Source organism: Helianthus annuus, chromosome 7, assembly GCF_002127325.2.
Source record: "Helianthus annuus cultivar XRQ/B chromosome 7, HanXRQr2.0-SUNRISE, whole genome shotgun sequence".
NCBI classification, from domain to species: Eukaryota; Viridiplantae; Streptophyta; class Magnoliopsida; order Asterales; family Asteraceae; genus Helianthus; species Helianthus annuus.
Window position 1 is genome coordinate 92,073,148 of NC_035439.2, and position 14,783 is coordinate 92,087,930.

The window sequence follows — 14,783 nt, forward strand, 5'->3', positions numbered from 1 at the left end:
CAGACAACGCATGGCGGCAGCTCGTGACCGTCAGAAGAGTTACGCTGATAAGCGTAGGAAACCATTGGAATTCCAGGTCGGTGACCGGGTTCTACTTAAAGTCTCACCCTGGAAGGGTGTGGTTCGCTTTGGTAAACGGGGCAAGCTTAATCCGCGTTATATCGGACCATTCGAAATTACCGAGAAGATCGGTAAGGTTGCTTATAGATTGAACCTGCCTGAAGAACTGAGTGCGGTACACAACGTATTTCACGTATCTAACCTGAAGAAGTGTTTGTCGGATGAAACGCTTGTGATTCCTTTCAAGGAACTAACTATTGATGAACAGCTACACTTTACTGAGGAACCAATCGAGATCACGGATCGAGTGATCAAAACCCTCAAACGTAGCCAGATACCTCTCGTACGAGTCCGTTGGAACTCGCGACGTGGCCCAGAGTATACCTGGGAGCGGGAAGACCAGATGAAGCACAAGTATCCCCAGTTGTTCCCAAACGAAAACCCCAGCACTGAAGCTACAGCCGAATTTCGGGACGAAATTCCAAACTAACGGGGGGATGATGTGAAACCCCGTTGAAACGCTTTCACTCACACTAGCTTGACAGTGGCTGCCTTAACTTTCGGGACGAAAGTTCCTAAAACTTGGGGATAATGTGACACTTCGGGTTTTCCCGGACAAACTTTCTTGATGTAACGTTTCGTGTACGTATTTTATTAAATGAAAACGATGAATTATCTGTTATATCATGTTATGTGTACGTATATATATATATATATATATATATATATATATATATATATATATATATATATATATATATATATATATATATATATATGTAGGCGTGTATGTATATAAGTGAGATGAGCCGGAACCTTGAATACACTCGAGACCCGACTCGAGACCGCTTAGTCTCGAGTGAGCATTTTCTGTTGGGCCGGTTGGGCCTTGTGACCGAGAAACCCACATCGCAACCACACCCTAACCCACTCGAAATCCTATATAAACCAACCCACCCCTCCCTTAACCATTTTTACAACACTCCACTCACAACACTCTCATACTCTCCTCTCATCTCTCTCACTAAAAACCCTAAGAATTCTAGCAACCAAGATCACTTCCTCACCATCTCATCTCTCTCGGGTCAAACCATAGCATCAAGGCTCGCGGATTCAAGCTCAAGATCATCTTTCGGAGCTTAGTTTATCGAATTCTTGGACCACTACTTCTAACCGGTTAGCATGAATATTTCTACAAGTTGTTTTGCTTTGCTTGTTACTAAATGATGCTTGTAGCCTCTTGTTATGTTATCCGATTGATGCATTTAGGACCTAAAGATCATAATCATGTATGTGTTGTTTGCTATGATTATCCGGTTAGATATTGGAGTTTGATTTAAATCGTTGCTAGTTGTAAGGATTTAATTAAAGGATTTATGCATGAATTAAGGTTGAATGTTCATGAATTGTGTGTTATCCGGCTTGTTATATTTCGTTGGTTAAATAGTTTTGTTATTCGGTTGTTGATAAGGGTTAGATGGTTTTGTGCATGGTTTTGGGTTATAAATGATGAATGTGGTTTGAATATTGTTTGATTATATGATGAACAGTTTGAAGATGGTTTGTATATTCAAAAATATGTGTGTTTGATCCATTTTAGACAAGGGTTAGACAAGAAAACATGTTTTAGTGGCATAGTACAATCTGATTTCATGAAATTGCAATTCTATTGGCCAGTACTGTTTGCAGGTTCTAGAAACTGATTCATGTGCACGTAATCACGGTTGCGAGTCGCAACCTTTGGTTGCTACTCGAGACCACATCAAGACTTGTCGAGATCTCCCGGTTGCGAGTCGCAATCAACGCGTATCGAATCCGGTTGCGAGTCGTAACCACTGCTGCTAAGTCGGAACCGCCGGTTGCGAGTCAGAACCTCTGGTTGCGAGTCGTAATCAAAACGTGACGGACCGAGACCTCAGTTGCGAGTCGCAACCTCGGTTGCGAGTCACTCTTGTCTCGACTGGACTGTTTTAGGGTCATTGGGCTTTTGACTGTTGGGCTTACTGTTGACTGGACTGCATGTTTGTCACTGCTGGTTATATGTTAGGGCTGACCCAATGACCCAACTGTTTGTTTGTTCGTATGTTATACGTGTTTGCTATATGTATTTGCCATACGTGTTCACTATGTGTTTACTAGTACCCGACTTGACCCATATTTGGTAACCATGTTAGGACGTGGTGACCAACATACTTGACCGGGTAAAAATATCTACCGAGCAACCCAAGGTGAGTTCACAACTTAAAAGCATGCGTCCCGGTGGTTTGGGACACGAGACTAAAGCAACCCTATCCCCTTGTAAAGGGGATACCATTTACATTCCTTCCCTAGTTATTGGGAACAAACTTACTTTTCCTTCCCTTGTCATTGGGAAACCTTTTAGTTAATTACTGTTTATACGGAATGCAACCAACGGCACTAAACGCAACTCTATCACTCAAGTCCCTACTACATAATACCGATTAGTCGCCGGGGCCAGGCGAACGGGTTATTAGTTGATAGCGCTATTTAGGTCTTACCAGCCTCACACCGTGCCATGGTATGGGATCGGTCGTGAACTAATGTACTCAGGCATCCGTCAATGATGATAGAACATTGACATCGGGGCATCCTGCGGAAACGCAAACGGTTACCTAGTGTTCGGTATTGGAAAAACAGTTTAGTCGCTAACTTTTGGGGTAGCTCCCCATGGCATGTATAAACGGATAAATTAACTGGTGAAACGAGTTTTTGGTAATTAAAACTGGACAACTAGTGAACTCACTCAGCATTATTGTTGACTCCCTTACTGCATGCTTTGCAGGTGGCCAGTGACTGGAGCAGCTACTTGGGATGTGTAGTGGGCGTCTGCCCGTGTGTTGGGCATTTATCATGACTTACCTTATGAACATTGTTTAAAACTGTTTATTTATGCTTCCGCTACTTATTACTGTTTAAACTTGAAACCTTAAACTCTGAACTTGATATTTGCTAATCTTATGGTTAGTAAGTATTACTTTTTATTATTATCAACTTAATTAGTCAGTATAATTGGTGGCTGGATCCTGGTCAGTCACGCCCTCGAAGCGGGTGTTATCCGCAGGTGGATTTTGGGGGTGTGACAGTAATGTCCTAGTCCATATATAGGGATGCTATGTGAGGGATATTTAATCAATATGTAATCAATATAATTAGCGTAATGATAGAAACTCGAAATTTAGCAGGCAATTTGATTGAATTGAAAGTGACACGACCCGATTCGAGATGGGCAAATCTCCGATACAAAGTACAACGTACTTGAGAATTAACAAAAACAAGAACAAAAACAAAGTCTAACATAAGCCTGCTAAATACTGGAAAAATAAAACTAATAATGACTCAATAACTGCTCCTGGAATTCAACTTGTAAACTGCTCCCCACTCCTTCATTTTCCAGCTCATTTGTGGCCCAGAACCGAGAGGGTCCAGTATCAGCCCAAATACCGAATTGATCTGCCCCGACATATCTGCTCCGACCCGCTTCTTTCCTCTTCGTGAATATGTTTTTAGCGGGATCGTATCATTACTACCCTCCCAGTAAAACGCCTTGTCCTCAAGGCGAAAAGAAGGAAATTGCTCAACTAGCAAATCATAAGACTCCCAGGTGGCTTCCTCGACAGGCCGACTCAGCCAAGAAACCAGTAATTCCAAGACTGGTGTACCAGCTTCGAAAATCCAGCGATGGGCAAGAATAGAACCTGGTTGTACGTCCAATACCCAATCCTTAGTGATAGGTAATGGGGTAGCGTGATCAGTAGAAAAAGAGCCTCGGGCAGGTTTGAGCATGGACACATGGAATACCGGGTGAACTCTAGCTTCAGGTGGGAGCTCCAATTCATAAGCGACTGGCCCGATCGCTCGTTTGACACGGTAGGGGCCAAAGAACCGGGGTGATAATTTTTCATATTTGTGCTTGGCCAGGTTCCTTTGACGATATGGCTGAATCTTTAGAAACACATAGTCTCCCGGCTGAAAAGTCAGTTCCCGTCTCTTCAAATTTGCTTGGTTCCGCATCCGATCTTGAGCCTTCTGAAGATTGCTGCGCAAAAGCCTTAACATTTCATCCAGATCAACCAGTTGCTCTTCTAAGTCTGCATTTTTAGTCTCCCCGACAATATAGGGAAGCAACGAGGGAGGATCACGACCATAAACAACCGAGAAGGGTGTTATACCCGTAGAAGTGTGGAAACCTGTATTGTAAGAGTATTCTGTCCATGATAAGAAGGAACTCCACTTTTTAGGTTGTTCATTTGCGAAACAACGGAGGTAGGCTTCAAGACATCGGTTAAGCACTTCGGTTTGTCCGTCTGAGGATGGTAACTTGTACTTAGCTGCAATTTAGTGTTACTCAACCAGAACAATTCCTGCCAAAAGTGACTAAGAAACACCACATCTCTATCCGACACAATAGAGCGGGGAAAACCATGTAAACGAACAACTTCTTTACAGAAAATAGCGGCCACTCCCTTAGCTGTAAAAGGGTGTGATACGCTTAGAAAATGGGCATACTTGCTCAAACGATCGACCACAACCAGAATAGTATCCGCAGAACCTGAACGGGGTAAGCCCACAATGGAATCCATAGATATATCTTCCCAAATTTGCTGAGGGATGGGTAACGGTTGTAAGAGACCTGCAGGGGACAACGTCTGATATTTATGTTGCTGACACACCACACAATTCTGCACAAAAGCCCGTATCTCCAATTTCATTTTTGGCCAATAATACTTGTCAGAGAGACGCTTAAAAGTTTTAAGAAATCCCCCATGACCACCTGTGGGAGTGTCGTGGGCTTCCTGTAACAGCTTTAATTTAAGAGAAGGCACATCTGGAACAACAATTCGCCTTTTAAAAAACAGAAATTGATCCGACAATGAGTAATCAGCAACAGATGAGGGGTCATTCTGTAATTTCTGAATAATTGCATTGGTCGCTGGATCAGTTTGAAGTCCGGCTTTTAGATCAGCAATTTCAACACAATAGGGAACGACAATTGTCAACAACTCACCAGTTTGAGGTCTGCGAGACAATGCGTCTGCACCTCTGTGATCTCTTTTCCAGCTTTAGCTTTATGTATGATAGAAAAATTGTATGGCATCAGCTTTAGTAAAAGCCGCTGCTGTTCTGGCGTGGTAACCCGTTGTTCCAACAAATACTTTAGTGTATAATGGTCTGTGCGGATCAAGAAGTGCTGCCCTAGAAGATAATGACTCCATTTTTGGACCACTAATACTAAAGCAAGCAGCTCCCTGTCATATGCGGATTTAAACCGGTTGGAAGGTGAAAATCCTTTGCTAAAATAGGCCACGGGATGATTTTCTTGAGAGAGAATAGCCCCTACTCCATCTGAAGATGCATCACACTCGATTACAAACGGTTTTGAGAAGTCGGGTAATCTCAATACCGGTGTGGAAAGTAGAGCCTGCTTCAAACGGTTGAAAGCTGAGAGGGCTTCATCGGACCAAATAAACCCGTCTTTCTTGGTTAGAGTAGTGAGGGGTCGTGCAATTATACCATAATTTCGAACAAACCTCCTGTAATACCCAGTAAGCCCGAGAAAACCCCGAACTTCCTTGACATTCGATGGGATCGGCCAAGATTGCACAGCTGAAATCTTCTCCTCTTCCACTTTGACCCCTTCCGAATTTACCACATGGCCCAAAAACACCACCTTCGTTTGACCAAAGCAACATTTAGTTAATTTGGCAAAGAACAGATTGTCATACAATAGCTTTAAAGCCTGTTCCAAGTGCAATTTGTGCTACTCTATACTTCGGCTGTAAACCAAAATGTCATCGAAAAAAACAAGTATAAAACGGCGTAAGTAAGGGCGAAATAGGTCATTCATGATGGCTTGAAAGGTGGATGGTGCATTGGTTAGCCCAAACGGCATAACCTTGAACCCATAATGGCCCGAATGAGTTCCAAAAGCTGTTTTGGGTATGTCTTGTGTAGCTACCCGAATCTGATAATACCCCGAACGAAGGTCTAACTTGGAAAACACCGTGGCGCCGTATAACTCATCTAACAATTCATCAACATTGGGTATAGGGTATTTGTCGGCTATGGTAAGCTTGTTTAGGGCCCGGTAATCTACACACATCCGCCACGAGCTGTCTTTCTTTTTTACCAATAAAACCGGGCTCGAAAACGGGCTGTTACTAGGCTGGATAAACCCAGCAGCTAATAGTTGGTCAACTTGTTTTTCTATCTCAGTTTTTTGTGAGTGGGGGTATCTGTAGGGGCGAATATTAGGTGGAACGGAATTTGGGAGTAAGGGTATGGAGTGGATTTGGGTTCTGTTGGGTGGCAAGTGTTTGGGTTCGTCAAAAACAGTTTGGTATTGGTTAATTAAAGGCTGTAATGGTGGGGGAATTGGGATTTCGGTATCGGGTTCGATGGCAAGATGTTGGAAAGATGATGATTTATGTGGGCCTGATGAAATTCCTTGGAGTTTATAATATTTCCCATCTATTGTGAAGTACTAACCAGTTCCTCCCAATATGTGATTTCTTGCTCAGCCGACACCCACGAGTAGAGATCTAAGGCGTCTCCTTCGAGATGCATGGCCGCTACATCAACTTTGTCGTCATCAGAAGTATCATAGAACTAGAAGTATTTTTCTGCCTTCACCACCCAGCCTCTTGGGTCTCCACCGCTAAAAGTAGGGAAGTCAATTTTATGGTAGGCTCGCCGGTTAGAATTCGAGTAACCAGGTTCCCCATCATCAAATCTCATTCCACCACCATGATTTGTTTCCCGCCTGGAGTTTTAGGGTTTCGATGTCCTCCTTCCAGGATTCCATCGACTCGAGTTTGGCAACAATTGCAGCCAGTTGTGTTGAAATTTGGTTGGGTGGGTTACCGGGACCATCATTAGTACTGCCTCGGGTCTGAACCATTTCGCTTTCCCGGCAATGGAACCAAAATGATAGAAACTCGAAATTCAGCAGGCAATTTGATTGAATTGAAAGAGAAACGGCCCGATTCGAGATGGGCAAATCTCCGATACAAAGTACAACGTACTTGAGAATTAACAAAAACAAGAACAAAAACAAAGTCTAACATAAGCCTGCTAAATACTGGAAAAATAAAACTAATAACTGCTCCTGGAATTCAACTTGTAAACTGCTCCCCACTCCATTTTCCAGCTCATTTGTGGCCCAGACCCGAGTGTTGACTGGTATAGAGAACAATCTTTGTAATGGAGTTGAATTGTATTGAGAATTGTATTGTGTTCATCATCAAATTAGGGTTACAAGAATGGAGATTATATAGGACACTACTTTACATACTAGCCCCTACACAATCTATTATTCTCATTTCTGACACTCCCCCTCAAGTTGAGTAGTGGGGTCACCAATACTCAACTTGCTCAAACAGCTACTAAACGCGTTTCCGTTAACTGCCTTTGTGAGAATATCTGCAAGCTGATCTTTTGATGCTACATACGGGAGCTCTATGATTCCTCCTTCCAACTTTTCTTTGATGAAATGTCGATCTACCTCCACATGTTTTGTTCGATCATGTTGAACTGGGTTTTCTGAGATTTGTATTGCAGCGGTATTGTCACACATAACTTTACTAGGACCCTTTTGTGAAAAACCAATGTCTTCTAGCAGCTTCCTGATCCAAAGAACTTCGCTTAACCCTCGAGCTATACCTCTGAACTCTGCTTCTGCACTTGACAGAGCAACCACCTTCTGTTTCTTACTTCTCCAGGTAACTAGGTTTCCGCCAACCAAGGAGAAGTACCCTGATGTAGACCTTCGGTTTCCCTTATCTCCTGCCCAGTCTGCGTCAGTGTAGAGTTCAACATTTAAATGCCCATTTGTTTTGAACAGCACACCATGGCCTGCAGTTCCCTTGAGATACCTTAGAATTCTCTGAGCAGCTTCCATGTGGGCAACTTGTGGTTGGTGCATAAATTGACTTACCACTCCAACAGCGTAAGCTATATCAGGACGAGTATGGGAAAGATAAATTAGCTTGCCCACTAGCCTTTGGTATCTTTCTCTGTCTGCGAGCTTTCCATCGAGTTCCATGTGAAGATTGTGGTTCACCACCATTGGCGTATCAGCTGGTTTACAATCAATCAACCCAGTTTCTGCCAGGAGATCAAGAACATACTTCTTTTGGCAGATGAAAATCCCCCGTTTAGATCTGAGAACTTCAATTCCAAGGAAATACTTGAGATTCCCAAGGTCTTTCATTTCAAACTTTGAAAACAAATTCCTTTTCAGTTGTGCTATTTCTTCTACATCATCTCCGGTGATAATCATGTCGTCCACATATATGATCAAGCAGGTTACGAGGCCGTTCCTCCTTTTGAGGAATAAGGTATGATCAGCGTTACTTTGGCGGTACCCGTATTCTTTCATGGCCAAGGTGAACTTTCCAAACCATGCCCGAGGAGACTGTTTTAGCCCGTATAGAGATTTCTTCAACCTACAAACTTCCCCATCTTTAAAACCCCCTGAAAAACCTGGAGGTGCTTCCATGTAAACTTCTTCAGTTAGGTCTCCATGAAGAAATGCATTTGTAACATCAAATTGATGAAGGGGCCAATCCTTATTAGCTGCAACGGAAAAGAGGACTCTGATGGTATCCATTTTTGCAACCGGAGAAAATGTCTCAGAGTAATCGATCCCATACGTCTGAGTGTACCCTTTGGCTACAAGCCGGGCTTTATATCTTCCAATGGAACCATCTGGTTTATATTTAATCGAATACACCCACCGGCATCCAACTGTTTTCTTTCCTTTAGGAAGAATGCATTTTTCCCATGTATTGTTTTTCATAAGAGCACGCATCTCCACTTCCATTGCTTCTTCCCAGTTCTTCTTGCCTTGAGCTTCCTTTACGGAATTGGGTATCTGTTCAGTGTATAGGGAAGCAACAAATGCTTTTGCACTGTTAGATAAGTTCCCGTCGACCATATTAGCTACAGGATATCTTGAATTTCTGGTTTCCCTCTCTGGGGAGTACCGCTTTGGAGGAACTCCTCTATTGGATCTGGGTGGAAGTGAGTATCTTCCGGTAGTCTCCGTTGCACCTGATTCAACATGTTCAACAACTGGTTCAACCTGTTCAACAACTGGATCAACATGTTCTGTAGTTGTCGGTTCTATATGTTCCCCTGTTGTCTCATAGTTATAAGACGTAGAACATTCAGGATTCTCAGTATTTCTTACCTCAGGCATCACGTTGGATGGACTTTCTTCAGTGGTACTGTGCTCCGTGGATTGTGTGTCTGTGTTTGAGGGACTCGCCGTACTGTGATAGTTTTCTGTTGTGACTTCTTCAGATGAGGGAATTTGGGTTAACCAGCTCAGAGTGTCTATACTGTCATTCTCCCCCTGACCACTGAGTTGGGTGTTATAAAAGTATTTTGTTTCAAGAAAATCAACGTTCATTGTGGTGAACATTTGACGAGTTGTTGGATTATAACATCGATAACCGATTTGATCGATCCCATAGCCGACAAATACACATTTCTCAGCACATGGGCCAAGTTTGTTCCGGTTGGTTTTGGGTATATGGACAAAAGCGGTACACCCAAAGATTCGAGGTTCAAGAGTAAGAGGATGGGGAATATTGGCAGATTTCGACAGACAATCTAAGGGAGTCTTGAATTTAAGAGCTTTTGTGGGAAGCCGGTTCAGCAGATATACTGAGGTTGCAACTGCCTCCGGCTAGAAAAATTTAGGGACTTGAGATTCTATCAACAGGGCTCGAGTCATTTCAAGAATAATACGGTTTTTCCGTTCGGAAACACCATTTTGTTCTGGGGTATGGGCACAAGAGGTTTGATGAATTAATCCTTTGGTTGTAAAGAATTGTTTCATAGACGTATTGACAAATTCCCCCCCATTGTCGGATCGAAGGATTTGGATTTGAGTTTGAAATTGAGTTTGGATCATAGCATAAAACATGACAATTTTTTCGTAAACTTCGGCTTTATTTTTTAAAAAATATACCCATGTCATGCGAGTGCAATCATCCACGAATAATATAAAGTACCGAAGACCCTGCCCCCCTATCACAGGAGCAGGACCCCACACATCAGAATGGATTAACGAGAAAGGGGAAGCAACTTTCGTATTGCTAGGTTTGAACGGGTGTCGATGGCTTTTGGCGCGAAAACAGGTTTCACAATCTATTTTCCCATTTGTAGGGAAGAGTTTTGGAAACAAAAGGTGTGAATAACCGTGGGATGGATGTCCCAAGCGTCGATGCCATAGCCAGGCGTCCCGGTTATCAGTTCCATGAGCCAACATCACAGTACCCTGGTGAGCCACTTCATCCACATAGTACAATCCTTGGCGCTCAGTACCACGTCCAATAATCACACCCGTCCTGATATCCTGTAGGAGACAGAAAGTAGGGTGCATTAGTACCGTGCAATTTAATTCTTTGGTAATATGACTGATTGACAGTAATTTGTGTGATAAGGACGGAACATAGAGGCAATTTGACAATTTCATAGTTGGTGAAATTTCAATTTCTCCTCCTCCTTTCACTTGCATCGTTCCGTTGTTTGCTGTATGTATTTGAGATTTCTGAGGTCGGGTCATTGACCGTATGTCCAATGGTTCAAACGTCATGGTGTCAGTGGCACCAGAATCGAAAATCCAAGAGTTGTTTTTTCCATGATTGATTGCCATTTTTTTTTTAACTATTAGAAATATTATTTTCTAATATCAAATCCCTCGATTACACAACAGATCTTTTGAATCTTTTAAATCTTTGCAATTTTGTCCCAAATACTCTTTCCACAATAAACTCCACCAAATAGGATGAGTATCCTATGATGTCGAGGAAGCTATTCTTTGGTTTCCAAATCCCATGAAGATCAAACAAGCAAAATATATAATTATTTTTGCTGAACCACCAAGAACACGAATACTTGTTCTTCGGTAAAATACCAACGACACCGGAAAAATCGCCCGAAATACTTCTAAAAAAAATCACAAACAAACCACAACCTTGAATTCTTTGATATCTATAAATCGAGCCTTTGTAAAACTGGCGTACAACGTTACCGACTAGATTTAAATACGCTGCTCAGCGTACTTAACAAATACTCGCGTGTTAAACACGGAACTGACCAAGCGTACTTAACAAATACGCTGGCACTCGAACTCGCGTTCGAGATTTAAGGTCGCTCAAATCCGCCCAGATCAGATGGGGTTGCCGTATTTATCAAAAGTTATTGCGTATTTATCAAAAACGGCGGCCGTGATGAGCGAAATAGATGATCGGGTTAGGATTCTGCAACGGAGGGCGGCTGAGAAACGGAACTGATAGGAATTGATTGTGATTGAATCTGCAGCTAATTTTGGTGTTCGGTTGAAACAACGACAGCGGTTGGACACGTATGGGAGTGGATCTGCGGAAAATGGGTGTTTCAGATTGGCTGTGTTGATTGGCTATGGCTGCAAGAATGTTTCAGAATTATTCTTGAACTGATCGGCTTTTGGAGTTTGTTTTTTGTTTTTTTTATTTTCAGGTGTGAGATTGAATTAACTGGAGAAGATTGTTTCAAGAATCAGAAACCTGCTCTGATACCATGTTGACTGGTATAGAGAACAATCTTTGTAATGGAGTTGAATTGTATTGAGAATTGTATTGTGTTCATCATCAAATTAGGGTTACAAGAATGGAGATTATATAGGACACTACTTTACATACTAGCCCCTACACAATCTATTATTCTCATTTCTGACACCGAGAGGGTCCAGTATCAGCCCAAATACCGAATTGATCTGCCCCGACATATCTGCTCCGACCCGCTTCTTTCCTCTTCGTGAATATGTTTTTAGCGGGATCGTATCACATAAACTGTCACATCCATCTTCTGCCCGAAAACATTCTTCTTTCTAAACTGTGCAATCGTTAAAAGGTTGAACCTGCACAAGCTTGTGCTGGATGCAATGCTATCATTAAAGCTGGCTGTTTTTATTGATAGATGATTTGAAAATAGAGACATACAAGATCTGGTGTAGTTTATTTGGGAATGATACATTTAGTTCATAATGTGCACATGATGCACTTAACAATCTTTTCAAGCCTTTCTCAAACTGCCAAAATTTATGGGAGACACAAAAGCTGGATCTTGGCTAGAAACCACTACAGTAGCTGCCAATTTGGAGGCTTTTTCAGTTGGATGAAATGCGTCCCAGAACAAATAATCATCCCGATACTTGCAAAGGTGCACTCCTTTCAAGCATTCACTTAATCCAAATGGTGTCTTATCGGCACAACATGCTGACACGACGTCTTTGAACCCTGAAAATGTGCCACTCTAATGTAAAAAGATCCATTCTGATAGACTAGAGGTCGCAAAACGGGCGGGTGGGGTAACGGGTCAAAGTGGGTTCCGGTCTTAACAGGCCTGGTCACAGAGACGTGCCAACACTTTGTTTTTTTTATTCTTTCTAAATAACTAATGTATTAAATATGATAAATAGCTCTATTGCTAGCATAATAAATATAAGTTGATTAATTTCTTTTAAGTAAAACGATTTAGGACGATATGTTTCACCCATTATGACCTTGTTTCTCCTATATATTTACAGGCTTGATCTCTTATCAAACAATATACAATACAACCCGTATTGACATGTTTTCATATAAAAGTGTTGATATTGCTACCTCTGGACACTAGGCTGATCGCCGAGGTTGAATATGTAGGCATTTGAAGGGAAAAAGAAAACTTATGATTACCAATTTTTTGGGTAATTACGGTCATTGTCATATTGTATGTGTTCACAAGTGAGTACTTGAATCCTTCAAGCGTAGAGCTCATGTTTTTCATAAGGGATTCAAATGAGGTGTGGCACGCGCTAGCCAAATCGTTTGTCTCATTGGAACAAGTACCATTAGACACAAAACGTGCAAATGGACAACACCCGATTGGTGGAATACTTAATATTCCAAACTTTCTTGCCCCCATACTGTATAGGTTCTGCCAGTGCAAAAAAACACAAAATTAATATAACATAATTACACAGTTTATAGAGTTAAGCTTAGAGTATAGTTGGCACTACTGGCGAGTCAGATGCAGGGTAAGTGATCAAAACATGTAATTATTTGGTATCGGTCAAGACGGATCTGATCGGTTTTGGGTTGATCCGAAAAGCATCAGTCTTTTAATATATATTTGAAATTTGTAACTTACCGATATGGTAAATATGATGGGCAAATCATATTCAACTTGGGTAAACCAAAGCTTAAAAAAGTATATTTTTTTGTCATTCTTCATTGGCAGCACCCAAGTTATGTGTTCACACCAGCATTTATGATTTCCCATATGTTATTACAAAATCTTTATCGCATTAGGCTATAGGGTGTGGTCATGACCCTCATGACCACCATGACCCTTCTTCACATATGCACCACATCATCTATCTTTAATCCATTATTCAAAACCACTACCCTAAGGGTGTGGTCATGACCCAAACCACTATCCCCTTTATTTTTGTTAATTTGTTTTTGTCTTAAAATTATCAAATATGAGGGTCGTGGTAATCGTGGTTTAATCCATGAGAACCACCATCAATCAAGGAGGGGGATGGTATACCATTTAATTAATGATCCTATGTGGAAATAATGTTCCAATCCATGACCCCCACACCCCATAGCCTTAGTGATTCTAAGGAATTTAGAAGTAAAGGGAACCTTTAGGTGGATGGCATAGGCGTCGGTAAGGTTGATTACAAACTGCTCGGGAGTCATAGTCTTCAAAGGAGAGAATAAGTATTCCATGATGTCGTTGCTTCCAATGCTGAAGATGTACATGGACTTTTGAAGTAGACCATCACCTTTAGACTCCCCGAGTAATGCTGTTATGTTTCCCCTAACCGTTGCAAATTGTTGGACTTGCTCTTCCATAGATACAACTCGCCCCTATATATAATTTATGTTGGGTTTGAAACATGATTTGTTAATAATATCAGATATGCATAAAGTTTGGGAAGGGCCCACATGGGAGTCGATCTGCGACCGACATTGTCAAGCCAAGCTTGGTTAAATGACAGGTTGACTTACTTTTTTGACTCGTTAAGGTAACCCAAATCAAACCAAAAATGAGTCAAACTGCTACCTATGTTAACCTTTAAATTAAATGCCCGAGCTGCTGGATAACATATTCTTTCTAGAAAAAGAGACCTACAAATTTTTGCCCGGTTACTTTACTAAGACCAGCACCTCCCGAAGCAAAGTTAACTCCATGAAGTATCTCTCTTGTGAAGTTAGACCCATCTTCAACGAGTGCAAGATATGGCAGCGGACTAAGATCATAGCCACCTAAAAGTTGAACTACACAAGCAACTAACTGTTTTCAACATGATTACAAAAGTTGTATGTTACGGACTAAAACCATTGTAAGGTATAGGGGCGGACCCAGGTTGATGGCTGGGTGGGCGGGCGCACCTCTTGAAAATAAAATTAGTGTATTTTTTAGGCAAAAGACCCGATCGCCCCCTTAAAAATATGGTTGAACCCCTCACCCGCACCCCCTGAAAATAATTCTTGGATCTGTCACTGGCAAGGTATGAATCTTTTCCCACATCTGTTGTATGGGCAACCCATGTGGGGTTTAGATACCAAATGAGCTCTCTGGCCCATCAGACTAGTATTTTGGGTCGAGTTCTTTTATTTGGTATGTAACATTGTTTTAATTTGATAACAATACCATACTTT

At 41.7% G+C, this 14,783-nt stretch overlaps 1 protein-coding gene across 1 annotated transcript; it reads right to left on the reverse strand.

The window, feature by feature from the left end:
• Positions 1 to 12,144: 12,144 nt before the first annotated feature.
• LOC110866696 (GDSL esterase/lipase At2g23540) lies at positions 12,145 to 13,973 on the reverse strand. Its single transcript, XM_022115840.2, has 3 exons — positions 13,761 to 13,973; positions 12,960 to 13,047; positions 12,145 to 12,368 (listed from the first exon to the last, which is right to left on the reverse strand). Exons 1-3 carry the CDS (start codon positions 13,971 to 13,973, stop codon positions 12,145 to 12,147), a joined length of 525 nt encoding a protein of 174 aa, XP_021971532.2.
• Positions 13,974 to 14,783: the final 810 nt, after the last annotated feature.